Genomic DNA, 26,823 nt, shown 5'->3' on the forward strand with positions numbered 1-26,823 from the left:
TATTCTACTTGCATTGTATCAGTTTATGACTTTGACCTGATGGATGCAGGTTCTTTTTCTCTCTCGCAAGTTGGTGCATTTCACTGGAATCCTCCTGTGTATCTATTAGCAACTATGACAGTGCAATTTGAAAGAAGTATTTATTTATAGATTGAATGCTTTTTGTATTGTAGCAGTGAATTTTGGCTTTCTAGGATAAATATCAAAAGCATTTTCAATACCTTACAAAATTAATGGAATTTCTTCTTTGTGTGTTCAAAATATTTGCTGCCTCATGTGAGATATATGTGTATATATATGTAGGTATTTTCCTCCTTTTTGCCTATATTGGTGTAACATCAGCAGGGACCATTTACTCTTTTTTTTTTTTTTTTTTTTTTTTTGGTCTAATTCTTCACTGTGTTGCTTTGGATCTTTGAAAAACTTTGTCAATTAATTAATTTTTAGATCTGTATTAGATAACTGTCTTTAATAAATCACTGCTATTAAAAATGTAGGTGTTAAAATCGAGCAAGGGATATTCTAGGCACTGATGTTTTTCTAAGAATAGAAAGTCAGTACATTTTTGTGGTTGCCCCTGACCATTAAGACTGGAGGAAGGTTCTTGGAGAGAATTTCTAGCCAAGCCATGTACAGGTAATCAGACACTGCTCCTTTTCTTGCCACTGGGAGGCTCCTGTGTAGACAGAGAGAAAAATAACATTATGAAGACAGGGGTAGCTCTGATAACATGCATCTAACTCAGTATTAACTAGAAAAAATCAGCTGTTCATTTACAGCTCTGTATGTTCATAATTAGGCTACATGATTGTTTTATAAAGCACAAAGCTACCATTAGGCCTTAATCCTGCAAACTCTTGTTCCCCTGGTTAGTGCCATTAACATGGCTCGTTGTACTGTACATGGACTGCTTGTGATTGTAACCCTAAAATGGTAAAGAAGCATTTTTGCAGTCATAAAACTCATGTATAATATGATTTATTTTAAAGGAAAAAATACAGTACATGCACAGCTTTGCAGTCCATCAGCTTATTTTCTGATCAGTAATTACTGTGAGATGGGAGTTTTAAAGTATGGGTCAATTTATGGTGAACATTACCTGATCACCTCTTTTTTGGAGACTGAATTAATAGAGTTAAAGAGGTTTATCTGTGCCTCACAAATACTGATTTATTGAAACTGTGTATAAAAAAAAAACCAAACATGTCTCTGACAAAATATTGAATCTGAAACTGGCTCTTCTGTCTTTTCTTTGTAATGTTACGTAGTTGCACCATCCTTGTTCAGCTCTACAAAGTTCCGAGGAGAACTTGGCCAACAACTCCATTTATTATGTGCAAACCAAAAGAATCCTTTCTCTAACTTTGAGTTGTTAATAGTTGGGGGAAGAGAAAGGAAAATATATGTTTTCTGCAGGTAAGTAAGCAGATGTAATCTTCACCCAAATCTACATGTTGAGTGTTACATTTTTGACATGTTATCATGAGTAGAGATTTGTTTTAAGATATGAAGATCTACTAAGGAAAGAGTTATATTCAGTGTAGTACCAGAGAACTTTCAGTCCAGATATAAATCCTTCAAAACGTAATTAAAAGCTTATCTTTGCCCTCAAATTAACACAAGTGTTTCTGTTGCTCTAGTCCAGAATCCATTTACCCATTAGATTATTCTCTAAGCTAGAACCAATATTTTGCAACTCACAGGACGATGAGGTTAGCTGCCCTTGAGTGCTCTTGTAAGAGTTCATTCAGGCGGACTTGGCGGTAACTCTGATTGAAACAAAACAGGGGAAAAGAAGGAAAAATAAAATGGTTAGGTCAGTGATCCTCAGTTCTGGTGCTTATGCACTTCTATACTACCCATTGCCTTCTGCTGTGCCTTTGTCATCACTGAAAGCCAAGTTTGCTCTGTGGTCCGGAGTGATAGAGATGTCGAAATATGAGGCTAAGCCATGCTTCTTGATTAGTGTAGTTATGTGGGGCCGAGTTGTTCACCACTGTGTAAGATTTCATGGGAATGGGAATTATTTTTGTACTGATGCCGTACCAGAGCTGGCTCAGATGTAGTTTTTAAGTATTTCTTTGGCTATGGGATATAGGAACTAGACAGAGAGTCTTTTGTGCTATTGTTTGACAGTAATTAATGTATTAATTCATCTGTTTTCTAAGTGTCCAGCCACCGTGCTCGCAGGGCTGAATGTCAGTGTGTAAATGAGCATCTTGCCAGAAATTCACCTCTTAAACAAAAGACCAGGAGTTTGGAATAAGACTTAGCTGCTTTACGTATTGTGTATCTGTATGGACTTCTACATATCATATAAATGGCTGTTACTCTGACATTCAGCCAAGATTACTTTATGGTCAGGCTCAGGTCCTAAGAGTTTTTATAACTTAACACAAGTCATAAGGAGCAAGAGACCAAGGCAAGTCTGTGTACAGTGAGATTGCAGCATGGGAGATAGATGGATCTTAACTGGTCTTATAAATTATTCTCTCTTTCCCTGGGGAAGGTAAAAAGCTGGCTTTTCTCTATTCAGACTTAAATTTCCCTTCTTTACAGAAATTTTGCTGTTCTTTTACATATGTTATATAGGTAAGAAACTTCATAATTTAGCCAGTTATCTCATGAGAGTCATCCTATAACATCACCCTTTATCTGTGCTGCAGGGGTTTTCTCTCTTGAATTTTAAATGTGTTCTAATGTCCCCCATGAAATTCCCAGAACTGTCTTACTTCTGAAGATAAGGGGCATATCTTTCCAGGTGTGTAAGCAGAACTTTTTGTTGCTGTTCTAATTTTATAGAGAGATTTGGCATTTTCATGTTGCTGAGTGTTTTCAACCTGTGGGTATTTTCCCGGTTCCTTAGTGACCCAGACAAGACCAGGCTTAATCATGTATTTTTTATTTTTTTTTCCCTGTTGTACCCTCACTGGTTCTGCACTCAAGTGTGTCTATCTGGGATTATATTCCTGATGCCTTTTATACTGAGATGTTCTAAGGGCTCTGACTCCCAAGTTTTGATGATTTATGCTGAGAGTACTTTAAAAGCTTTCTGCCCACAGCAGACTACCATAGCTTTATTTTGGTTATCAAATCTATGAAAAGGATAATACAGGGAGCAGTCAGTCAGCTTCCCAGCTGCTGCAGTCAGTAGTATAGTGTGTTATCTTAAATCACCATTGATTTCAGCTTATGTTAATATGTCAGGCTGTGACCTGTAGCGGCTCTGAGCTCAGGCTCACAATCCTTGCTCCACTGAGGAAGTTAACGAGCACCATAAAGTGGAGATAACTAAACTCTCAGTGCACTCAGGTTAATCCAACAGGAACCAGAAATAAAACTGCTAGATTAATTCTCTGAGAGTTACAGGAGAACTTGTCTCTTAAAGGTGGAAGAGTTTGCAGTATCCTTTTGGCACCAGCCTGATGAAGCCTGGCAGTTCATTACTAAAAAGGCATGTTCTAACAAAATTAAAAGAGCAGCCCAGGCTCTAATTCACCCAGAAGGTCAGCCAGCATCAGCCTTGGAGTGCCTCTGACCTGTGGGAGAGCTCCTGCATTGAGGGCAGGTTTAGTCTTCACTCTGCCATTGAGGTAAGAATCCATGCTAAATCTTGCCTTTGGAAAAATTCCTAGAGGCAGTTGTAGGGTCTGGATTCAGTTCTAAATGTCCCAAAGTGGTGAATGTTTGGAACTGCACTCTTTAAGAGGTTCAAGCTCTAGAACAGTAAAGCCATTTAATAAACCTCTCAGCATATGTTACTAGCTCAGTCTCAGCACAGTATTGTGTGACTTCTGGTTCAGAGGTGGTTTTTGTGTGGCTGGCTCTGGTGTGGGCAGAGCTTCTCATCAGTCTGGAAAATACTGTGTAAATATGCCAAGGTCTTACAGAGTGGTGAATAATGCAATCATAACACACCTCCGCGGTGTTTACAATATAAATCCAATTTGTAAATATCAAGTACAGGTTTGTACATGTCATGTTTCTAATTCTGTATTTGGTATTTCACGTTTTCTTACTAATCGCTTCAAACATCTGGAGTGTAAGAAAAGGTACAGATGTAAAAAGGTAGGCAAGGCTTTACCTTCTCCTTGAATGCTTCCAGCTCTGCATCTGTAATTTTCCATGGAGTCTCTCGCTTTAATTTCTCAGCAGTTGTTATATCTTTGCAGCTTTCATGGAGGCGATATGGTTCAATCATCTCTTCAAAGAATTTCCAGCTGAAACGGGAATTACAAAGGAGGCCTTGCTGCAGGGTATGAACTCACTAACTTATTTCAGACATTGTGTATGGCAGGCCTCGCTGACAATAATTGTAGCAGAAAAATGTGCAGAATCTTTTAACTATTCTTTGCTACGTTGTGCCCCAAGTTATATCTGTGCCACTTCAGTATGTTGGGTTATTTGAGGATAATTAAAAGGTTTTTTGAGGCTAATTAAACACTGCATTTAGCCTATTGTAGTTACAGAGATTCTTCTGCATTCTCCTCAAATTATAGCAAAAATACTGAAGTGAGTTCTACAGTAACTCCAAACTGCAGAATATTGGTACTAATGTTAACAATGAGTGTGGGTCTCCTCATAAATACGGAGCTTTTATTATTGTTTTAGCATTAGCTGACTGATATAATTTTACCAAAATGGAGAAACAGGTGATATCAATCTCCTGTGGCAAGAGGCTGAAGGAGATGCTGTAGGTTTTTTGCTATATGGAGGCTCAGATTTGTATTAATTTCCACACTTTTCCACAGTTTTTTCTCTTTAAATTTCAATTTGTTTCTTGAAGCTTTTGGCTGTCATCATCTGGAGGAGCTTATCATCCTTCTGTGCTTCCATTTTTGCCCCTTTGTTGAAACTTTATATTGTCCCCCAGAGACATCAGGGAGTTTCTTTTATATTACTGTAAATATATTTCTATGTGCATTTTATGCTGACAGGTCTCACTGTGATTTGAAACAGGAGGCTGGGCACAGGCTGGACTTCGGCTGTATGGCCAGGATGTCAAGAGATGGGTTATAGGCTGTGACATGCAGCATTTAATGTTGCTGCTGCTAAGTTGCCAGAGACTTTGTCAACATCCTTAGTATCTGTTTCAGTATGTAAAATAGTGATAATCCCCCTTATTACCAGTGAAATAAACGGGATGCCAGCTGGGAGGGAGATACAGTGGTCTAGCAAGTGTCTGGCACGATATTTGCTTGCTCTGTCCAGATAGTGCTGATGCAGCAAATGTGTTTGGTTTCTGTGTTAATGCCAGATACAAATTCTTTTTGATAGCTTTTATTTCTGTAAAATCACTGCATAGTACTAGAAAAAGAGAAGTATTCTGCACAGTTCTTTATATATTTAAAAATATTAACTGAGAGATGGAGGGCACTAATAAGTGACTTTAGGTATCTAGCACCTAGTTTTGTCTACATAGAGCTGCATAAAGCATCTGTCTGCATAAAGCTGCGAAGAAGAAATAGGTGATTTCTATAATGATATGTTTTAGAAAACAAGGGCATAAAGATTTTATATTTTCATTTAGCTGATACAGTTGGAGGTGAAGCTCCCTGAGCACTGTTTTGCTGACTTCCTAACCTCTGTCTGAGAGCATTGATTCTGTAGATAAGTTAATTTTTCAAAACATTGAACCTTCATTATATTTCAGTGATAGGGGAGTATTATAATATTGTCCTGACGGGGAAAGGAGAAGCATGCTTATGTTTGGCCAGAAAAATGTTAAGTTTATGAATTCATGGTAAAACCCAGAAGGCTGAGTTGGCAGAGATGGTGAGTTTACAAGAGAACTGTGACTGCTATGATGAAGGGAAGTCTGTTGCAGCCTAAATAGATACGAAAAGCCACCATAAAATGCCTGTTAAATTTAGTGGCTTGTAAGTATGGTGTTTAATTAGCCTGTATTAAAATTAAGTCTTATCATTAAATCATAAAGAAAAAGGCTGCCTATAGTTTTGACCCTTTAGGTTGTGGTTCTTTGTTTCTCCTGCTCCAGGTACTTAGCAAATGATTGTAATAAATTGTCAGTATTATTCTTTGTGGATTGGTTTGGTTTTTTTTCAAATGCTCAACATAAAAGAAACAAGCTCCTGATGAAGGCCAGCTGCTTAATAATGGATTTGGGTAATGTTTCTTACCTCTCTTTGTTGGGCTTTATATTGATATCACAAATGATGTTAATATCAGCAAATTTTATTCTGAATTTGCTTAGAAGTGAAGCCATCCTGAAAACAAAAGAGAGAACATTTTATCACTGTATTTGAGTGCTTTGCATCAAAGAGCACTCATTTATGAGTTAAGATATCAAATGCATTTGTCTCATTATCTGTAACTATATGACAAATTATTTTAAATGCCTTAGTGTTTCAGTTTCCAATTACAGAGCTGGATTGATGTGATTGCTGTAGTATAATTCATTTAACTGGCAATCGATGAAAATCACAAAAAAATGAAATAAATAGACAGAGGGAAGGGTGTTTACATTTTGAGAAAAAATGGTGCTTCAAGTATTTGCAAAGCCTTGAATTAAAAAGGAAAAATATGGTAGGACAGAATTCTCCAACACTTGCAGAGGGCTTCTGTTGCTGTCTTATCAGAATTCTATACGTGGAGTGTGTACAACACTGGTATGTGTCGGTGAACATTGGGTCTGGAAGGTTGATGTGCAATACTTAACTCTTTTTCATTTATGAATTTGAATAGATCTATTCACATCTTGTCTTTACATATTGTCATCAAAGAAAATAGTTTGCTTTTCTACCCCAATTGATAGGAGGAATAGTTTATAGCTTTCTATGTGTTCGTGCTGAGGGTAGAGAGGTTTAGTTATGTCAGTTTTGCCTTTGGTTGAAGCACAGTAGGGAACTTCTATTCCCCTCTCCCCTTTCTTTTTTTTGGGGGGGGGAGGCTTTTCTTGTGGGTTTGTTTGTTTGCTTTTGCATGTAAGCTTTGGAATTTGAAAAGGTCAGAATGTTCCTAGGAGCAAACCATGATAAGCTTATATTACCTGAGAATTTACTTGTTGGTTTTTCATATAAGAACAACATACTGCTTATACAAATTTTGATGTCCCTTGGGGCAATCTTTGTTTTGAACACCAAAAAGAACAGTCTCAACTTCTATGGAAAGGTTTTAATATTTGGGAAATTCCATGTTAGCTAGAGTCCAGATAAATTTAATTTCTGAATTGGAAATACAATGGATGAAATGATACGTGAATGTTGTTGTGTCAGATGTACCTATGGAATGGAATAGTCACCTGGCCTCCAGATTTGTCTGTTTGAAGGCTTCTGTGTGTGGTGGGTAGCATATGCTGTTGAGGAAAGCTAGTATTTAGTAGAAATGCATACGCTTTGGGTATTTTGGAGACTAACAATGTTGTTGGCAACTGTACTGACTGTGCTGTTCACTCTGGCTTTTATAGGACAAGCAGTGTATACAGGTGCCAGAACTGCCGCCGTGAAGAGCTGTCATGTTTTGACAAATCCCATTGGATGTCAAAAGCTCCTAATTCCTCTCGATAAACTCTGGTGACTTGAGTTCCTAGATCCAGGAGCCAGTTCAGCCCTGAACAGTCAAGCATAGGCAGGCTGTGGGCAGGGAGCAGAGAACACTTCCCTGCAGCTGCTTGAGCAGCTGTAAGGCTTTTTTTACCCAATGATAAGAATAGTTTGTACAAACACTTGTGAATCTCTTCTACAGAAATATGTTAACTTTGGGGTAGTCCTTGCAACTGGCAGAATAACAGTGGAGTAAAGTTTGCTTTAGGTGAAAGCAAAAGCTTAAGGGAGCATCCCTGTGGCAGCTATCTTTCTGAGGTACTGTGTCATAATCCTGGTGATGTTGGCTAAATTCTAACTCCTGTCCTTGCATCCACCTCTCTTGTTTTCCACTGGAGTTTTGGTTGGATATGTTGGGTTTTAACTCGCAACATGGTGCCGCTGCTCTTTGTTAAGCAGTTACTGACTTCCATCCCAAACTGGCCTGCTTCCACCAGTGGTGAAATGGCTGTGCCTCTAGTGTGCAAAGTGCTTTGGAAGGAAAGGTCATCATACAGTGATAATGAAAATAAGTTTATATTAGTACCTTTCATTTGCTTGGATATGAATGATGATGATGAAATCTAGGCTTTCTTTAAAAAGCTAAGTCAAATCAACTTGGTCTTAAAGTTCATTAACTTGCTCCTTAACTTCTTTACATTTTACCATGGTTAATCACATTTATGTGAGCTATGTCTATGGTATTTGCATATGAGAAACTTCATGTGCAATTTCACTTATTAATAACTGGACAATCTCATGTAAATCCCATAAAACTAATTATATTCTCATTACAGAGTGCAGACCACTGCTTTAGAGAAGGGAATATGAGCTATTAATGGGAAAAATTGCTGGATGTGAGTTTCCTTTGGTAATTAGCATTTACACTGAGCCTTGAGGGCTGTGCCATAAGCTCAGTACCTTTCTATCAAGTACATAGTTTTTTTTCATGCTGTGCACAGTACAACAAACCAGTTGTTCTGAGAAATTCCCAGCTTCCTGCTGTATATGCATTATATTCATCATCAATTCAAACTCTTTAAATGGTAAGATATAGTTATATTTACACTAGTTTTTCTTCTTCAATCCTATTGACTTTTCCTCCAGTGAAGATCCTTAGTTTGCAATTTCTCCACTTCTTCCTGATAGTTAGAATGTAAGGAATTAGGATTGTTAGACCTGGAAGAACATAGGAAATTACAGGAAGATCATATTAGTGCATTGTGTGGTAAAAATTCCATCCTTCGCTTTGGCAGTGTTGGACATAAGCTATTCATAAAACATTTAAGGCAGAAAACTGACTGTGTAATCTTACAAGAAAACAGTTTTGTGCAAGTTGCCAAGTCTGTTTTTATATTTGGTAACAGGAATCTCTCTCCCTGCAGTTCTTACTCCAGTTCCTTACCTCCATCATCGAACAGCCACCAAATGTCAATTGAACCTTTTCCTTGCTTCTTTTTAAATTGAGTGCTGGCTTCTAGCAGCTTCTGATTGAATTCACCCACATGCATTGACTGTATTGTGTTAATGGTGCTGTCTGTAATGAGAAAAAAAATACGTGGAAGGATTTCTGACAAGTGAGGCAACAACTAATTTTAGGGAGCCAAGTGGAGAGAAAGCTGTAGGAAAATGAACTGTTTCTGAGAATTTCTATACTTTAAATCTGAAAAAAATCACAGCGCAAATGCTGTGGACTTCTAATACACCAATACACACAGAAACCAAAGCTTGTTATAGTCTAGTGAGAACGTATTACACATCTTGAGAAGGGTTACCTGATTATTTGTTTTCTGGATCTTTTTAGTTGACCTACAATTCACTGGGGCCTTAAAAGACGACTGGGAAATGTCAGAGATTTTTAGAAGGAAATGACATCATTTTGCATCACTTACAAACTCAGCTGTCTGTTCTAAAATACAGAGCTCCCTGAAATGCACAATAATGGTGGAGAAAAAAAGCTGATGGAGTACAGCGAGAGCACAGGTGAGGCTAAGACTGAAAGGCAGAAAACATAAGTATATGTGGCAACTTCCCTGTGCTTGAGAGGATTGTTGTTAATTGAAAATAAACTTTGATTCTTGCTGTTTGCTTGGCGGGCTTTAAAAGATACAGTTTTGCCTACGTGCTAATAATATCTTCTCTCATTCCATCTTTTGAAACCTGTGGCTTTATTACTGCTTCTCTTTCAATGGTTTCAAAGAGACGGTGTCAGAGCAGTATTTCAAATGCAGCAGACAGGCTTCCTTAGAGGTTTTACTCTGATCTGCTAGGTTCTGAAAATACTTTGTTTCGGTTTCCTGTATTTCTAGAGTATGGACAAGATAGTTCTAAAGCAGTTACTGGTTTTCCTCTACAGTTCTCGCATCTGGGCTAGAAGATGCAACAACTCTGGGGAAGATGAACGTATAAGTAAAATGGAGAGACAGGGATATTTATTAACATCATCTATCTCATATAGAGCCACAGTATGTAATATGTGTTTTCTTTATGCCTTTCTGAACTAAATCGAAAAGGGTAGTTGAAACAGGGGTGCACATTCTTGTAGTATTGTTATAAAAATATATTCTACTGAAGCCTGCAAAATGAACTGGAGTCTGCCAAGTAAAGAATAATGACATTTTATGTTTTCAGTCTGTAGATCTTCTTGATACCCGTGGGAGTTGCGTGCACAGCCAGATGTAATAGTCTCTGCAGGTGAAAATTCTGAAAATACTTGCCTGCGTGCAGGCATGGCTTCAGGTAGGTTATTATCATTGCAGCCCAGCAGCTGGGAAATGAGACCTTTAATTCTGGCTGTATTTCTGTATCATTTTACTGTATCTGAAGTGTAATTTAGATTTCCTCACCTATACATTTAAGTTATGTGTTAATTAGTTTTTTCACAGCATGCTGTATATGTACTTTCTGTACTTTTACCACTTCATTTGTGCATTTTTAGGGAATTATGCTTAGGATATAGAGCAGTAGTGCTATTTTTACCTGTTTTTCAGCTGCGTACTGGGTTTGTGTGTGTGTGTGTATGTTGAGGAAGGTGAGATTGCTTGTTCCCTGAATATTGTGCATATGTTCCTGTTTCCTTTAAAGAGGAGGAAAAAAAGCTTCTGTTTAAAAACTGAAAACTTGCTATTAGAAAACCCCAACAAAACAAACCTCAACCTGTTCTGTATTCCTCAAACTTTAATAACCATGTGCTATTTTTGACAAATAGAGTTCAACATAAGCTGAGCTCATCTAGCAAATGAGGGGAAAAATACAGTTGTCTTGTATGAGGTAGCATGTTCTACCAAGCAGAGGACTCTCACTCTGTTGTGCTCTACATGGTTGTGGCCACCAACTCAGGTTTGCACAGGGTAGGTCCTGTTCTAGGGGCTTGTGTGTTGCTCAGGAGTTTTCGCCTTGGAGTCAAAGTCCAGTTTGTGTATTGGTGACAATCTGATGCACTGAAGGGTGAGGGAGAGGTTGTAATTTTTAAACTTACCCTTTTTTGCTTCATGTTTTGAGATATTGAGTGTCGTGGCTTTCCTGAAGAATCCACAGATGCCACTTTTTCCTTCTTCAAAATCGTTTTCTTTAATCGTAGCTTCCAGTGCCAATCTCTCCTGCTCCAGCTTCTCTAATTCCTCTGTATATTGGGAAAAGTAAGGGAACTGGTAACAAATAATTTTCTATTTTAAATTAAATCACTTACGGAAATAATGGTGGTGGTGTAATTGTTGTTGTGGTACTTTGTACATAACATAAAGCTGCTGGGAGGAAAAACTATTTTAAAATGCTTTCTCATTGCAAAGCAATAGGGAGGAGGAAGCTGAATTCATCTCTGGAAGCCCTAACTTAGGGTGCCCACATCTACAGCAGTGTTGTGTACTAAAGTGCTATTCAGCTGCTCTCAGATTTCGTCTTCCAAATCAAATTCAATATTACTGTAGTTTATAGTTATGGCAGCTACTATTTATTGAGTCATGTTTGTGGATTTGGTTGGTTGGTTTCTTTCCCTAAGAATGTGAAAACACATTAGGAAAGCTGTTTTCCTAAAGCGAGAAAGCTGAGGTATTGCATTTTGTTGAACTTTGAGACTCGGAAATGTGTAAGGATCCTGAAGATGCAATCAGTGTCTATGCTGAAATATTTCTAATGTTTTAGGGGTTTTTTGGCATTTGCTGCAACGAGGTAACATTTATGTAACCAATTCTGTAAATTCAGTAATATAAAAGAACAGTTTAATCTTAGCAATATTCGACTTCTGTTGAGCAAAAAGTATTGTGTGTTACTGTGGAATAGATGCATGTAAGACATTAATATGATCCAGGCATTTGCCTGCAGAAAACTTTTTTTTCATAAGGAAAACTTCTATTCGAGTAATACATGAACAAAGAGCGAGGTTAGTTCATTTGAGACATTGTGTTTTAAAAAACCAAGCCCTCACTAACTAGGCACTGTTAGTTCTGTTGGCGCTCTTGCCAACAGATAAGAATCTAATTTCTTTTACTTTAGTATCCGTGACAGCCATGTGCTTCTGATTATTAGACATGATGATGGTTACTCAAAACTAAAATTTCAGTTTCTCTAGGAAACAGAATACTCTAACACTACCTGCTCCCCATGTTCCTTATTCTAATTCCTTTTATCTTAATGATTGGAGAACTTTTGTTAATTTGTAAGAATGCAAAGTTGGTAATCTGATGTCTGTGTCTTCTGAGCAGTCAGTTTCTGACATTAAGCGAAGAGACAGGCAGATTTCTTTCAGGTATCAACAGGGAGGAGAGAAAAAAAGCATGGTTAGTTTGGAATTTTTTCTTAAGCTGCCAGTCTGCTGGGTGAATATTCATCTACCCTTGTTTCTTAAAGGAGCCTCTGGCGCCTTTTAATTCTGAAAGGTGATTTGCTTTTGAGAGTCGCTTCATCCTGGAATCTGTCCTCTTTAATGGGGAGTTAGTTTTGGTTATAATTAGCAAAGGCACTTATGTCCTTTCTGCGTGTTCTCCCCAGCAGGTCTGAGCGTGGTCTGCGTCTCTGGGATAAGCTGGAGGCAGGTTTGCAGCAGGCGGCAGCAAAGAGTCGCCAGTCTTTTCATGCCCGCCCGTGTTCCTCGTCTGCAGATTTTATCTAATTCATTTATAACACAAAACATTTATCTGCTGTGGAGGACAGGGGATGCTAGGAATAATGTGCCGGCTTAGGCTGTATCTGTCTGCTCAAGTGGACAAACTTGTGAGAAGTGGGAAAATTATTGTACTGAAAACCTAGAGAATTGTTCTGATGCGTTTTTTCTATGGAGTCATGCTCCATAGTCAGGTACCCTGAGGACCCAGTTACCAGTAACAGTAACTCTCTGTCCTGAAAAAGAATATCGAAGGCCACCATTGTATATCACTCTTGGAAGCCCTTCATTTAGGTGCAGCTTCCTGGATGCTCTGTCTGCATCCACCCAGATGGCATGTCTCCCTGACTGGCTGTGATATGGTGGGAGGTTTTCCCTTTCCCCATCAGATACTCACCACTAACCTAAGGAAGAATGAACAAAAAGGTGAAAAATAGAACTGATGTTTTGTGTGGATTCCAAATTTTTGCATGGGTGAGAACTTTCTGGGTCTCAGTGTTCCACAGAGGAGGTGCACCAAATGTGCAGCTTCCTGATTCTCACCAGTCCCAGAGATCACAGGTAGGCAGAGGGAGGAGGATGTGCCAAGAGCAGGAAGGAAACATGCCAGAGTGACTGGTTGCTGTGGCACAGCATGATTTTACCACTTTAGTCTCTGCCTGTGCTGGAAGTGCTTTGGGAATTGAGTTCCCTAGTATGCAGAGCCCCTTAATGTGTGAGGCTTGGCCACCTTCTGTCACTGCCAGTGATTCAGCAAGGATTTTGGGCAGGATTGAAACTGCAGAAGCAGCATCTGTAGAAGTTATGGATGTAGGAACTAGTCTAGAAACCAGGCAGTGACTCTGAAGAGTTTCAGTCAGATTCCGTCTTATGCTAAGCATGTAACCAGCATAGATAGTCAGCTGCTGAGTCACCACATACCTTGAACCTGGAGGACCTGAGATATATCAAATCCTTGGCTAATTCTGACGATAATCATTCCAAGCTCAAAATCAAAGGCATCACTGAAAAGGGAGGAAAAGAAGAATAAATATTCTTTAGCATTATGCATGTCAGTGAGGAAAGCTACTTTGAGCAGATCAGTCACAGGGACGTGTTACTGCCATGTATTAGGCTGCTCTAGGTAAAATTGTAGAAGGAACTGCCTAAGCTTAAGTGCTATCAACGTTCTTCCCTTACTTAAAAGAAGGGTATCACCGGGCATGGGAACAGGTAGGCTATTGCTGAAATGGGTCTTTCTGACAATGCTTTTTAGGAAATAGGTTGCCAGTGGGTAATTTTTTTCTCCTTTCTCTGAGGAGATAATAAAGCTGGGCTGGGTTTAGTTATTCTTTCACTTGATTCAGCTTTACACATGAATTTTGAGGAAGAATCTATGAGAAGCCTATTTCTAAATGACTGTTTCCCAGCTAAATCCCAACCCACAGAGCCTGCTGAGCCTTAGGCACACAGGAGATTTGAAGCAAGGCTCTTCCTCTGTCTCCTAGGCTTAAAAGAAGAATTCCAGGATGTTCTCCTATTCCCTAAGAGAATGTATGTACATTATGGGTTGTTTTTCTTTGAGCTCCTGCTGACTAAAAATGAGAAAATGCAGTTCTGCAAGAGCACTGCAGACAGCAGTGCAGCTTCTTTATGTAGCATTGTCAAGCCACATCATCTCTGACAGGGCCAGGTGTTTGCTAAGCAGGTCTTGCTGGTGTGTGAAGCCAAGGAGCTTTTTTTAATGGGCAGAAACCTCTGTTACAGAGCTAACATGTGAACCCAGATTTGTAGGTATTTGCTTACATTGTTTCTACACATCAAATTCTGTATGTAAATGCTATATTAATCTAGTCTAAGAGGAGTAAAAAAGGGACTTACTGTATAACACCCACATAGTTTTCAACTTCTGTAGCAGTGGCATTTCTCCAGTCCTTCTTAAATCCAATCACCAAGGTATTTGGTTTCATTCTACCCAGCCCTGAGGCCTAACAATATTAAAACACTGCTTGAGAAGGTATACACACATGGTTTTACTGTAAATGAAAAGTAATGGCAAAAGATAACTGAAGCAATGTTCTGGAGACACTTACAACTAGATTGCATTTCATGAATGTCCTTCATGCTCATACCCATGCAGAAAGCAGAAAGATTAGCTCTAAATCATTCCAACTATAAATGATTTTAGATGACAGAAATGTAGTTTTGCTAAATTAGCATTCATTTGCATTTCTTCTGACATGCTCTCATTAAAATGGTTCAATAACTTGGAATCTAGAGAGAGTTCAAGCACTGTTTGTATGCTCATTCTAACATAATAGCATAAAGCTTTTATCAGATTTGGAAGACTCAATAGATGAACTGGGTCTGAAGTCTCTTAAAACACTTCAGATATGCAGAGAAGGCATATCCTTTTAAACATATAATTTTTTTCTTTTTTTGCCTTGAACTTAGGAACTGTTGCTGTTCTGTTTGCTGTATTCTTTCCAAAAGATTATCTAAAATCAGCTGAGCATGCTCTATAGATAAAGTTTATAAACAGGAAGAACAAATGGTTTGTCAAGACATTAGATTGCCTCCAAAAGTGGGCCTGGATGCTAAAACCTGAACAGGTAAGGGTTGTTAGATCTAGATTCAGCTAACCTAACTTTTACAGAAATCTAAATACTCAACCTATTGGGAACCTTCAGGAGAAGACCCACGAATACACCAGCTTGTCAAGTTGCTAAACTTGACAATTTTTACTACTAGCAAAAAGAAAATAGGTAAAAACTGTTGGAACCTTGGTGGGTTTTGGGGTTTTTTTGAGTAGCACTGGTACATCTGCACTATTTACATTGAAATGAATAATTGGTTGGCAGAGCAGTGCAGATGTCCTTAAGTTACAATAATCATGATGTGGCTATCCTCTGTTGCTGGAAGGGAATTATCTGTGGTCCAGTAGTTCACTTCAGCAATAGTGTTCAAGTAGTAATGGAAAGGAAGAGATCATCAGACTGTAACAGTTCTCAAAAACATCAGAGGGATCTCCTACTGAGAGAATGTATAAACCCAAGATGAAGTGTCCTTGTGAGGCTTTGATAGAACAAAGGGATCTTTATTAGTAATATTGCATCTTGCTCAATTGTACTGTTCATTCAGCAAGTGTACAAAGAGCCCTGGTAGGCTACCAGTGGGCGACTGTTGCCCAGAGTGTTTTAGTCAATTCCCTACTGTCTCAGTTTGCACTGATGTCTTTTCAGCAGTGTATTTTGTGCAAAGGATGGGGATTTTCTCTACATTTTGCCTCAGTACCTGTATATTTAAATATTCATATATGTGAGAGAGGGAGATGGGAAATATGAAAACAGTGCCTCTGTGCCTTTATTAAGGCCATTTTAAATGGACCGTTGGAAATGATCTGCTGTGTTCTTAAACTAATAGAAAAAGATTGCAGAGTCTTTTATTTAGATGGCCTTTTCTCTGTTTGCAGAAAATGTATAGTACATATTTTCAGTTCTCAATTAATGCAAAAATATTCTCAGACATTTAATATGGTGCATAATACCAAACAATAGAATTGATTTGAAGTGTATCAAGTGTTGGCTGCATAGACGTTCATATGTTGCCCTGTAGCTGCCTCTTTTTTTTTTTTTTTTATAATAGTGTTTTGTTCATTTAGGAGAGAATCAGTCTGCCTTGTCTCATGCTTCCATAGCCTTGAACAAGACGTCTTGATGAAATAACCTGTAATACAATATACATGTACCCCAGAATGCCCTCTCTGTTTATAACATTATTCACATGCACACAGGGCTTCTTAACAAGTAAACAGTAATGCTTTACATAAAGGGATGCTTTGATGTAACACTCATCTATGTGTTCTGTAAACAAAAAGCTTACTTGAAGTAGACTTTTGACTCCATCTCTGAAGCTGTCAGCTGCCACTGCTGTATAAAAGGCTTTTCTTTTGTTCTTTGTGAGCCAAGCCTGCTTTTTTGCCATGCCACTGTTCATCTCCTTAACACACAGCTTGCGTGGTCCCTGCATGATACAATAAAATACTATTAAGAAGGCTTTGTATTATACATCACACAGTGATTTTGAAGGAGTTACCTAGTCTGCTGCGGGAGCAAATGGAGAGAGTCAGAAAAATACATTTCCAAAAAGGGTCCACAGAGATTCAGCCCTTTGAAAAGAACTGTGCAGCTACCATAATTCACATTCTGTTCAAGAGGACTGGGGCTGCTAATGCTACTTAAATATAGTGATTTTGACAGAAAGAAGGACTATTACAGATTGTAACATCTTAGAAAAATATCGAAGGTACAATGAAGCATCCTGATGTGAATAAGGTCCTTCCCTGACTTGACTACGTAAACAAGTCTCAACAGATCTAAATATACATGGTTATACTCCTCTCTACTAATAGTAAGAGAAAAGGGTTGTTGCTGTACAATTAAACATGCAAATGCTTTTGTCACCAGGTTCTTCCAGTGATCATCTGATAATTTAATGAGACAAAAATCCAATGCATTCAGCTCTGGGGCCTCCAGGATAAGGATGTGGACCTGTTGGAGTGAGTCCAGAGAAGGGCTATAAATATGATCAGAGGTTTGGAGCACCTCTCCTATGAACACAGGCTGAGGGAGCTGGGGTTGTTCAGCCTGGAAAAGGCTCCAGGGAGACTTATTGTGGCCTTTCAAATACCTTAAGGGTGCTACAAGAAATCTGGAGAGGGACTTTTTACAAGGGCATGTAGGGATAAGACAAGGGGTGGTGGCTTTTAACTAAAAGAGGGAGATTTAGATTAGCTATTAGGGAGAAATTCTCTGCTGTGAGGATAGTGAGACACTGACACAGGTTGCCCAGGGACACTGTGGCTGCCCCATCCCTGGCAGTGTTCAAGGCCAGGTTGGACGGGACTTGGAGCAACCTGCTCTAGTGGAAGGTGTCCCTGCCCATGGCAGGGGGTTTGGAACTGGATGAGCTTTAAAGTCCCTTCCAACCCAAACCATGCTATGATCCTATACTTTCTAAACCCCAAGGCTGCAAATCAGTGACAAAGCTGAAAATAAGAGCTTGGGTAATTAGACTCTTGCACTATAATCCTTCAAGTTGTTTTTGTGTTTTGGGGTTTTTCTGTTAATTTTTGTAGTTGTTTTTGTTGGTCTGGGTTGGGTTTTTTTGCTGCGCCCGTTTAAAAAAACCCAAACCAATCTTTCCTTATAATGCTTTATTTTTTTTCAAACCATTTTTGGTCCATCTACTATGAACTCTGAAATACCTCTCAATGAGGCATTTGCCAGCAGGCTTTGTACCAGCTGATGGCTTTCTTGTCAAGGCTTATGACAAAATTCATTCTTAGTGTGAATCTCTTTCCTGGTCTGCACGGATGCCCGTTAGCACCAGTGAGAACACTGTGTGCCGAGTGAGAGTGAAATGTGTAATGGAGATCTGCACTGGTGCTGGGTTTTCAGATTTGTATGAGTTGACCTTACCGTGTACACTTCACAGCAGATGCACAGCCCGTTGTTCTTTGTGAAAGTATGTGTGATGTCTAGCAGAGCAGGCCTGATCATAGGAGCTCCTGTTAGTGCTATGCACTGGGGTCTGTTAGGAGGGAAAAAGAGGTTGTATTTACTTGGGTGATGTACTCATTCAGAATAAGCCATTCTGCTGTTCATTGGAAATCTTACCTGAAGTTTTTCACATGGTCTTCCACTGTAGTTAATGCCAGAGCGCTGTCTAAGGCATTAACATAGTAAAGAGCCTGTGTAGAAGAGCCCCAGTTTACATCTGCATATAATAAAGAACACATATTAAACCATGGGCTTTTTCACTATGTTCTATTGCAAAGATCAGCAATCATGTTACCTGTGAGCCAAAGCATGGGAGGGTATGTTCTCTTATGCTTCATAGATACAGAGCTATCATTTTGTGCTTCATAATAGAATAGGCTTTGCTTGTGTGATGCAAAAACAAACATGCAAATAAATAATCTCATGCTTTATATAAAAATTGAAGGGAATGTTCTTCCTCTGCTTAAAAACCGTTTCCTTCTCTGTTCCATTAACTTTGCATCCTTCTCCTGTGTATAAAATCATATATTTGTTGTGGGATTTCAGGAAGGTCAAATTAAACCAGTAGGATGAACACTGCTAGGTCAAATTAGTTCTGTTCTACTAAGGTCTAAAATTGTTCTTGAAAACCTATTTGGGCATATACATATTTTCTCATTATTGTGCAGTTGTTTGGTGGATGGAGACAGATAAGAAACAACTTTCCATGCTTTGAGATCTACATGAATGCCGCTCAAGACCCATTATGCTAAGATACAAAGCTTAATAGTGCAAGTGGAGGTTTGTGTAGAGGTCGTCTTATCTAAGGGATATTAGTCTTTTCTGAACCCTTCAGTTGCTGGTAAATAAGTGCTGAGCAAAAGTCACTCTCTCAGAGAGCAGGAGATAGCTAGCTTTTGTACAGTGTCTTTAGTGGATTTAACCAAGCTTTAAGCTGCTACTTTGCAGCAAGGACACTGGTAATATAGTAGGAAAGGGTAGATATCCTCAAATGCTTTTGACAACTGTCTTGTCACAGGTGCATTCTCCTACAGCTGATGATATTTACAGCGAGATACCCATAGACCATCCCAGTGGGTATGAGGGCACAGATAGTGCAGCAATATACACGGAAAAGAATAACACAGGCTCAGACCAGGTGTTGCTGTCCCAAGCCAGGTGCAATGAAAGCATATCTTTTGCTGGGAAACTTGCCTCTTTTATTTGTAGTATTATTCTTTTTCTACTGCAGAAGTAATTCGTGTGGTTAGCAGCGAAACCTGGACCTGGGTTAGTTTTGTCCTAGGTATGAATAACCAGACTGTCTAATCTTGTACTAGTGTTGTGTTGTATTGGCACACAGATTCCTGAGGACAGCTCCTGTGATCTGCTGAGTTACTAAGCAGTTTTTTTCCAGTAGTAAAGTGTGCCCATCTTTCTTGATTTACTGAGGAATTGTAAGGAGGTGCTGGAGGGTGATCAGTTCATGAGTAATTCAGCTTGCATTTTTGTTGTATAATGGGCAGCAGGTTTACGTTTTGAGTGAGGACCCCAGATGAGTCAGCTAAGAACACAGCAAAAGTCAGGTTTTGTGTGTGAATGGAAAAATGTTAGGATTCCCCTGTTGTGGGAAAAGCTGCTGTATTTCCAGCTTTTGTGTTACCAGCAATGCCAAGCCATTTGTAAGTCAATAGTGATACCCAAGTAAAAGCCCATATGTAGTAAAGACATGGTGGGAATAAACTGGTGTGCTGCAGTGTTTACACAAAGCCCTGAACCATACTCGAAGTATCTGTTAAACAGGCAAAATTCACCAGACTATCATCTTGATCTATATTATATAAAGTGGGATATAATGTCTCCAGACTTCCCTATAAAGAAAGTATCAGAGAAAAAGTAATGTCTTATTCTGTAACCAGAATTAGTTCCTGTAAAATTCAGTCTGGCTGTATAACACATACACAAAATAATAGTAATTTGTGGTCTTACCTGGTTTCTTATATGTTACATAAATATATAGAAAGAGCTCAATGGCATAAGTGATGAGAGCTGCCCACCAGTTGATGACAAACATGACACCACAGCACAACAGGGCTCCAAAGAGTGACACCCACATGTTATAATATCTGAATGCAGGTCTCCAGCCTGTTTAAAGAGAATTGAGGAAATTGGAAGAGCATAAAATACATTGATCAAATGGTGATCCACTGATTCTTTTGCACATACAAACCCACGTGCAATTTGGTTCAGGCTCTGTCAGAAGGGGTGGGAGTGATATGTACAAATTCTCAGGCATTGTGAGTATTAACAGATACTTTCAGGTGTTTGCTGAGGTAGATTTCTATAGGTATGGAGTACTGGGTCTTACAAGCTTTTTACTACAAACGTTTTCCAACTGCTTTGTCCAGCCTGGCTTTTAGTAGCCATTCTGGTTTTATGTGGGGTTTTTTTGCCAAATTAAAGCTCACTGGTTCAGAACTGAAAATAGATTTTCCTGTAACTCCAGGTAATAGGCTACTGTGTCCTTTCGATGCATATGCATAAAACTTGTTAATGGGAGTTAACACTTGCTGAGAGGAGTTTTATCCCAATAACATAAGTGCACCTGCCTTAAACTTGGAAATTGCCTGGCCTCACGGCAGAAAAATAAAACCATTTGCAATTGACTTTAAAAAGACATTATTCCTGCTGCTCTTCAGCTGCAGTACTGAATCCATCCCCTGCTAGCAATTAAAATGATGAGGCAAGCAGTGAGCCTCCATGGGTTGCAGGTCTCTGCCAGGTGTTCTACAGAGCAGACGCTTTGGAGAGGGGAAGAAAACACAGAAGAGACAAGAAGAGGCTGAGCAACCCTATCTTGGATCATCTTTGTAATGAGGGAATGGGAAGGTCCTGCTGTGAAGAAATTTGCTGTCCTGCAGCCTTGCAATTATTAGAATCTATCACTGTGAATTGGCAGAAAATAACTGGAGGAAATGAGAAAAGAAAAATGGCTGCAGTTTTGTCTGAAATGTGAAGTAGTGGCAGAGTAGAGTCAGATGCACGCAGATGAAGTCTACAGAGGTAATTTTTACTCAGCTCCAAGGCTGTCTGGAGCAGATCTGCATTTGTTCAGCTGTGCAGGTAATTAGCAGAAGTGCTCATCTTTTCTGCCCTCTGAACAAATGGCACCATGCGGATCTATAGGAAGGAAGTTGATGTAGGCGTTCATGTCACTACTGCAGTTTCTTCACACTGGAAATCAAAAATGTATTGCTTGCTCCTTGAATTGAATAATTGGTTCACAGTGGCAGGAAATTGTCTTTCCTGTGTGCCAAAACGAGTGTCGCTCAGATGATTGACTTTAGTCCTTAAGGTGTCACCCCTTCATTCATGAAGATGATGAGAATTATTCTGCTGTGGTGATGCACGAGCCTGAAAGCCAGTATGTTCCTTTGCTGCACAAATGTCGTGCTGACCCCAAACAGGACCCCATTGCACCTCACCTTACAATTCTGCTACTAGCCACTGCAGAGCTGTGCTGATGCTTTTTGGTGGACCTGGTCTTGTTCTACATGTTTCCTTCCAGACAGTCTCACTTCTCGTGCAATTCCTGTTCTTATGAACTTTCCTGTAAATTTCACTGTAGATTTGGAGAAGGGCATAACGGGTCCCCGCTATACCTTGCTTACTTTACGTGGCTAGAATTGGCATAGGTTTTTATCCACTCAATGTTGTGTGATAGTGAGGAGATAAAAACATCCTGAGGAGGAACTTTTCTGCTGCAGTGGGATCCACCAAAGTCTTTCATCCTGTACAACTGTAAGGAATGTAAGGACTGGAGCCATTATTTTTTATCTTTTGGACATAAATGTCTCATCATATTCCATGAGAGCAGTAAAACCTCAGATCACATAGCTTAGGTATTTTACAGGGACTGCAGCTTTCTCTGACATACAGTCAAAACCTTGCAGAGATCAGGCTATGAAGCCCACATCTAAATCACTGGTGAATGCAGACTCACCTGGAGATTTTGCATATGAGGCGTGAAAGCAGGAGAAATTAATCAAAGCATATGAAGCCAGGAAGAAATTGGAGATGATGGGAGCAATGGTATTCAGTTCAGCTGCAAGACAGACAGACATAAGTCAGACATAGGCACTAGTTCTCTAGACTGTGGATGGCTTTTTCCTGATGATGTATTAAATCTGTCAGATTTTTGGGCACTGTCAGAATTTGTCTTCCAGGAATAGCTTGGGTATTTTCCTGTGGTACTAATTTAAGGCCACCTTGATATATCTTCATTCATATTGAGTAGTGTCTGCTGATGCTGATTTTAATAACATGATGTGCTATGCAGAGTTATACTTGATACTCTGATTCTACAGACTGGCTTTTAATGATGTAGAGTTGGTGTAAATTTCAGAATTAGTTATTTTTTAATTGAGAGGACAGATGCATTTTACAAAAGACTTAGAGTTAAAACTTACTGTTTTGCCTTTTAAATGGTAATCTGAAGTTTCTCTACTAAACTTCCCATTTGCTTAGTGTCACACAGTTTGAATTTCAAACCTTGGAAAAACTAATTTAAAAATCCCCTAAACTTGGTAGCTGTGATATTCTACCACCAATGCTGGCAAACTGGGATTTGCTTTGGAGCTGACTGTGGGGAAGGCTTGGCAGAGCAGGCTTCCTAATTAGCTCAGAATTACCTTAGAGCCATGTGCAGTACAAACTGGAAAACCATTTTCAAAGCTGGTGGCTTTGCCTTATGTGATACAGTTCTAAGCACTGCCCTGTTCCAGCGGAATGAACAGGAATTGCATCTACTCCACACCTTTGAAAATGAGGCTGTGGTGGCGTTACTAGAGATGTTACGAGACTCCCTGTTTTGGGGATTTTTTTGTCTTATTTAAGAATAACATAATTGCTACCAAGGCTTTGAGCATGCTTGGGCGTATGTCAGAGCTTACCTGACTGGAAATTTTTTCAACCATAGCTAATCATTGCATTAAATTATCAGTTTATACCATTTCAGAGCAATGGATCATGGTGGTTGTGTAATGATATACAAACCAATCAAAATGAATGCCATAGCGATCACGAAAGTGAGAACATATCCCCTGATAGGCTCGTTGTTTTTTCCATATCCTTTGGCAAAGAAGTGGAGCCCTTTGTAGACGTTGTCCTTGCAAAGAGCCTGGTAGACAAACCAGAACTTAATTCTGTTAGGCAGTGCTTTCTTGCATCAGAAGTTGTTTGCTGTCTGTGAGTGACAGTTTGCTAGGCTTTAGCTAAACAGAAATTAAGTCTATCTTAGTACTTCAAGTACATCTACTGCTATGGCATGTAAACATTCAAATAAGGTGATATCCTGCTATATTATTATATAGTGGGAAAACAGAATCACAGCCATTTCATATTTATTCAGTGCTTTAAAAAAAAGATCAACTGAATAGCTAAATAGAATCTAAATTGGGGGAAGCTGAAGCACAAATCAGTGGCTTGGTGTAAGTTGTACAGGTTATCTTTCTGTCCCATGCCCTCTGTTCCCATTCTGTCCATATTGCTGCTGCCCAGACAGCTTCTGGGCAGCCTGTTTGAGCATATCTGCCAGCACCTGAGTCTTACGGGCCTGAGGGCTTCTGCATATTCCTGGCACTGCTGTGCTTACAGGGTGGTTTTCTGTAAGAAGGTAGAAGTAGTCCTGAAAGTATCCTTGAAACTATCTATAACAAGCACACATGTATCCTGTAGCAAAGCTGAGCTCTGACCAAAGGAACATTATCACCCTGAGGGTGATAAGACTTGCCTATTTCTGTGGAAGAACATTCTACATACTTTTTCCCCTGCCTCTTCCTCCCATGTCTGTCAGTGTTGTTTAAACACATATCACGTTTAGCACATGGAGTTCAACTGAATTGTATGTATTTGAAGTAAAACAGAGTAAAATTAAATGGATAATTTAATTTTACCTGGAAGACTTTGGGTGCACTGACAAGAGATGCTAGAGCTGATGACAGAGTAGCAGAAAAGATGCCAGCTGTGATGAGAGGACCAAAACCAGACACCATGCTCATCACCTTTAAGCAAAAAAAAAAAAAAAAAAAAAAAAAAAGAAAAAAGAAGATAATAGTCAGGCTTGCATTTGGATACACTTTTTGATCACAGACCCATTTAAATACTCAGTTTCTACATGTCTCTGCTTTTCACAGTTCTAAATTCAATATACTACAAACCAACTGTGAAGTAGGGAAATACTATTATTCCTGTTTTAGTAAAAAGCAATGGAGGCATAGCCAAATTTTTGTACAAGTATACAGCTGTCTGCTGAGGCAGATGAGTACTCTCTGAGACTTTCTCACCTCCTTTACTAACTGGTTGCTGTAAATAACAGCCTCTACTCGATGGTTAAATAGCTTGTAGCAAGAAGTGTAAATGGAAATGGCAGGAAAAGCACCAAAGTATAAAATGTGGTTGGAGGCCCTTTCTTTGGTTTGGTGTTTTTTTTTCTTGATTATTTAACATGGCTAAAAAAGAGAGAAAATGCCTGGTTGTGCTGGCTTAGCAGCAGTGCTGGAAACCGTAATGATGGCCACTGTCAGGCCTCCATCAGCCCTCCCAGAGAGGCTTCACTGGCCTCTGCAACTACTGAAGTAGAAGAGCTGTTGAGAAACACCAGGCAAGGAAGCTAGAAGATGAAGTGGACAGATGTGATCGCCAGATGCTTTTTGGTGTGTAGGAAGTACTCCAGGAAAGAAACCAGTTAATCCTGCAGATCTGTCAGATGAAGACACATTTGTTTTCTGACTTTAGTCTGGCAAAGATAAATGCACGAAGTTAAACTCTTTGGCTGTAGGGAGGTCACCGATTTTAAGGATCACCCTGGGTCTGGGCAGCTGAACTGAGGTGGGAGTGGGCATGGTGAATGATAAAGAAAGGAAGGAAAAGCAGTCTGTGACAGGGGCAGCATATCCCTTTTAAGGTGGTTACCCAGCCCTGTCATTTAGCAGAGCCAGCTGGGAAAAAAGCAAGTGGCTTTAAACACTACAAATGACTACTTGAAAAGCAAGTGCAGGTGGGTGGTGAGCCCCTCTCGCAGGCCCTGAAGCAGAGGGGCTGAACAGACATCTGGGAGCCGGGGTTGTCAGGCTGCGGAAGATCTGCTTTACTTTGATGCTTTGCCTAAGCTGTATTTTGAAGAATGAAAATGGCAGACACTCTGGCCTAGGAGAAAGACCCATTTACTCCTCACTTGATTTTTCACTCAACTATTTTTGGATACTTCTTTTTTTAAGAAGTCAGAACTCTATTTTTTTGTACTGTGGCACAAACCTTTAACAGTGACCACAGCACCCCTGAGATAGAATCACATCCATGTGTAAAGAGCAGTGAGGTGAGTTGCTCATCTAACAGGAGCTCCTGAGGTCTCTGTTAAGTCTAGATTTTGAGTTTGAAGATGTTAAAACATACACTGCAGGATGGTACTTGTTGAAAGAGGAGGTAAAGACATTACCACAGCGCTGGTAAGGCTAGTGATGGGCAGTATGAAGGTAATTTGGAATGCAGGGGATTTTTCCCTCTGATTATTCCTGTAGTTTTTTACTTTTTTAGACAGAAGTGAATGTCCTGTTGCAGTTAGTTGTCAGCAAACAATGGTTTTACATGTTTGTATTTATAATCACAAGCAATGCATGAATATATATGTATTATCTCCTTAAAACCTGAAAATTATTCATCAGCCCATAACCACACGGCTGACTTGCACATCTGGAAAAATCATAGCCTAGGCCACAGGCAGATGATCCATTGCAGCTCATTCCAAGTACAACTGTATCATTGATGTTCCCAGTAGCATCTCGTACAACACAGGAGGCTGTGGAAACAATGATAGATTATTATTTTCCTTCCTTGTGACATCGAATGAATGTTCTTGCCGCACTTTTACTTTTAGTCTGCACGCATTTTCTACAACTGCTGCCATAGTCTCATCCCAAAGACCAACATTTCATGTTGGGTAGAGATTACTTCCTGTAGTGTGGCTTAATTTCTCAAGTTATCTGTAAGCAAATATTTACTTCTGTTACTTTCAAAATAAACAGCCAGTTGACTAATGAGAACTAGCAGATTTCTGAGACTAGAGAACCAGACAGAGATCAATAATAAATTAACTGACTCAGAAGTATATTGTCTGCCTGTGACCACTTTTACAAGTGCCAGTATTCAGAGGAAACAGGTCAGTGAGGGTCTTAGGTTATAGACATACACTGTTTTGTTTAACAAGGACACACAACTGTGCTTTAGAGACCCAGATCCTCAGCTATTCAAATTGTCATAGCCCTACTGATACCAGTATGGTTAGAAAAACTTTAAACAGGAGGAATTACCTATATTCTTTTTGGTTTTAATATCTATGTTGTCTTTTTCTGCTTGCAACAAGAAATAGGAAGACTCATATGGAGTTAACTTAGAGTGTTGATCTTAACATCCTTAGTGGCCAAAACATAAATTTATATGGTATCTTCAAATATGACAAAAATGTTGTTATTAAGTCCCAAAGTAATCATTACCTATTTAACAAACCAATATGCAAAAAACAAAACAAAAAACAACAACCAGAAACAAAAACCCCTCAAACTATTGCACTGAAAAATAGACAATTCTGAAGTTGAAATACAGCTATTGC

General features: G+C 39.2%; 1 protein-coding gene across 5 annotated transcripts in view; it reads right to left on the reverse strand.

Moving 5' to 3' along the window:
• Positions 1 to 327: 327 nt before the first annotated feature.
• Positions 328 to 26,823, reverse strand: part of SLC12A1 (solute carrier family 12 member 1) — a 53,367-nt gene continuing 26,871 nt past the window's right edge. For 4 of the 5 annotated variants that reach the window (XM_030496642.1, XM_030496641.1, XM_030496638.1 and 1 more), the window contains 17 exons: positions 25,862 to 26,013; positions 24,113 to 24,220; positions 23,214 to 23,337; positions 22,162 to 22,263; positions 20,148 to 20,303; positions 18,297 to 18,396; positions 18,099 to 18,210; positions 16,501 to 16,641; positions 14,500 to 14,606; positions 13,561 to 13,643; positions 11,020 to 11,163; positions 8,947 to 9,078; positions 8,609 to 8,720; positions 6,141 to 6,227; positions 4,085 to 4,220; positions 1,702 to 1,769; positions 328 to 676 (listed from right to left, as the gene is read on the reverse strand). In XM_030496642.1, coding sequence (XP_030352502.1) covers positions 541 to 676; positions 1,702 to 1,769; positions 4,085 to 4,220; positions 6,141 to 6,227; positions 8,609 to 8,720; positions 8,947 to 9,078; positions 11,020 to 11,163; positions 13,561 to 13,643; positions 14,500 to 14,606; positions 16,501 to 16,641; positions 18,099 to 18,210; positions 18,297 to 18,396; positions 20,148 to 20,303; positions 22,162 to 22,263; positions 23,214 to 23,337; positions 24,113 to 24,220; positions 25,862 to 26,013 — 2,000 coding nt within the window. In that variant the 3' untranslated portion in view covers positions 328 to 540. The remainder of the gene's footprint in view (positions 677 to 1,701; positions 1,770 to 4,084; positions 4,221 to 6,140; positions 6,228 to 8,608; positions 8,721 to 8,946; positions 9,079 to 11,019; positions 11,164 to 13,560; positions 13,644 to 14,499; positions 14,607 to 16,500; positions 16,642 to 18,098; positions 18,211 to 18,296; positions 18,397 to 20,147; positions 20,304 to 22,161; positions 22,264 to 23,213; positions 23,338 to 24,112; positions 24,221 to 25,861; positions 26,014 to 26,823) is intronic. The other variant, XR_003993020.1, reaches the window with a different exon arrangement.

This window comes from Strigops habroptila, chromosome 9 (genome assembly GCF_004027225.2).
Source record: "Strigops habroptila isolate Jane chromosome 9, bStrHab1.2.pri, whole genome shotgun sequence".
Taxonomy (NCBI): domain Eukaryota; kingdom Metazoa; phylum Chordata; class Aves; order Psittaciformes; family Psittacidae; genus Strigops; species Strigops habroptila.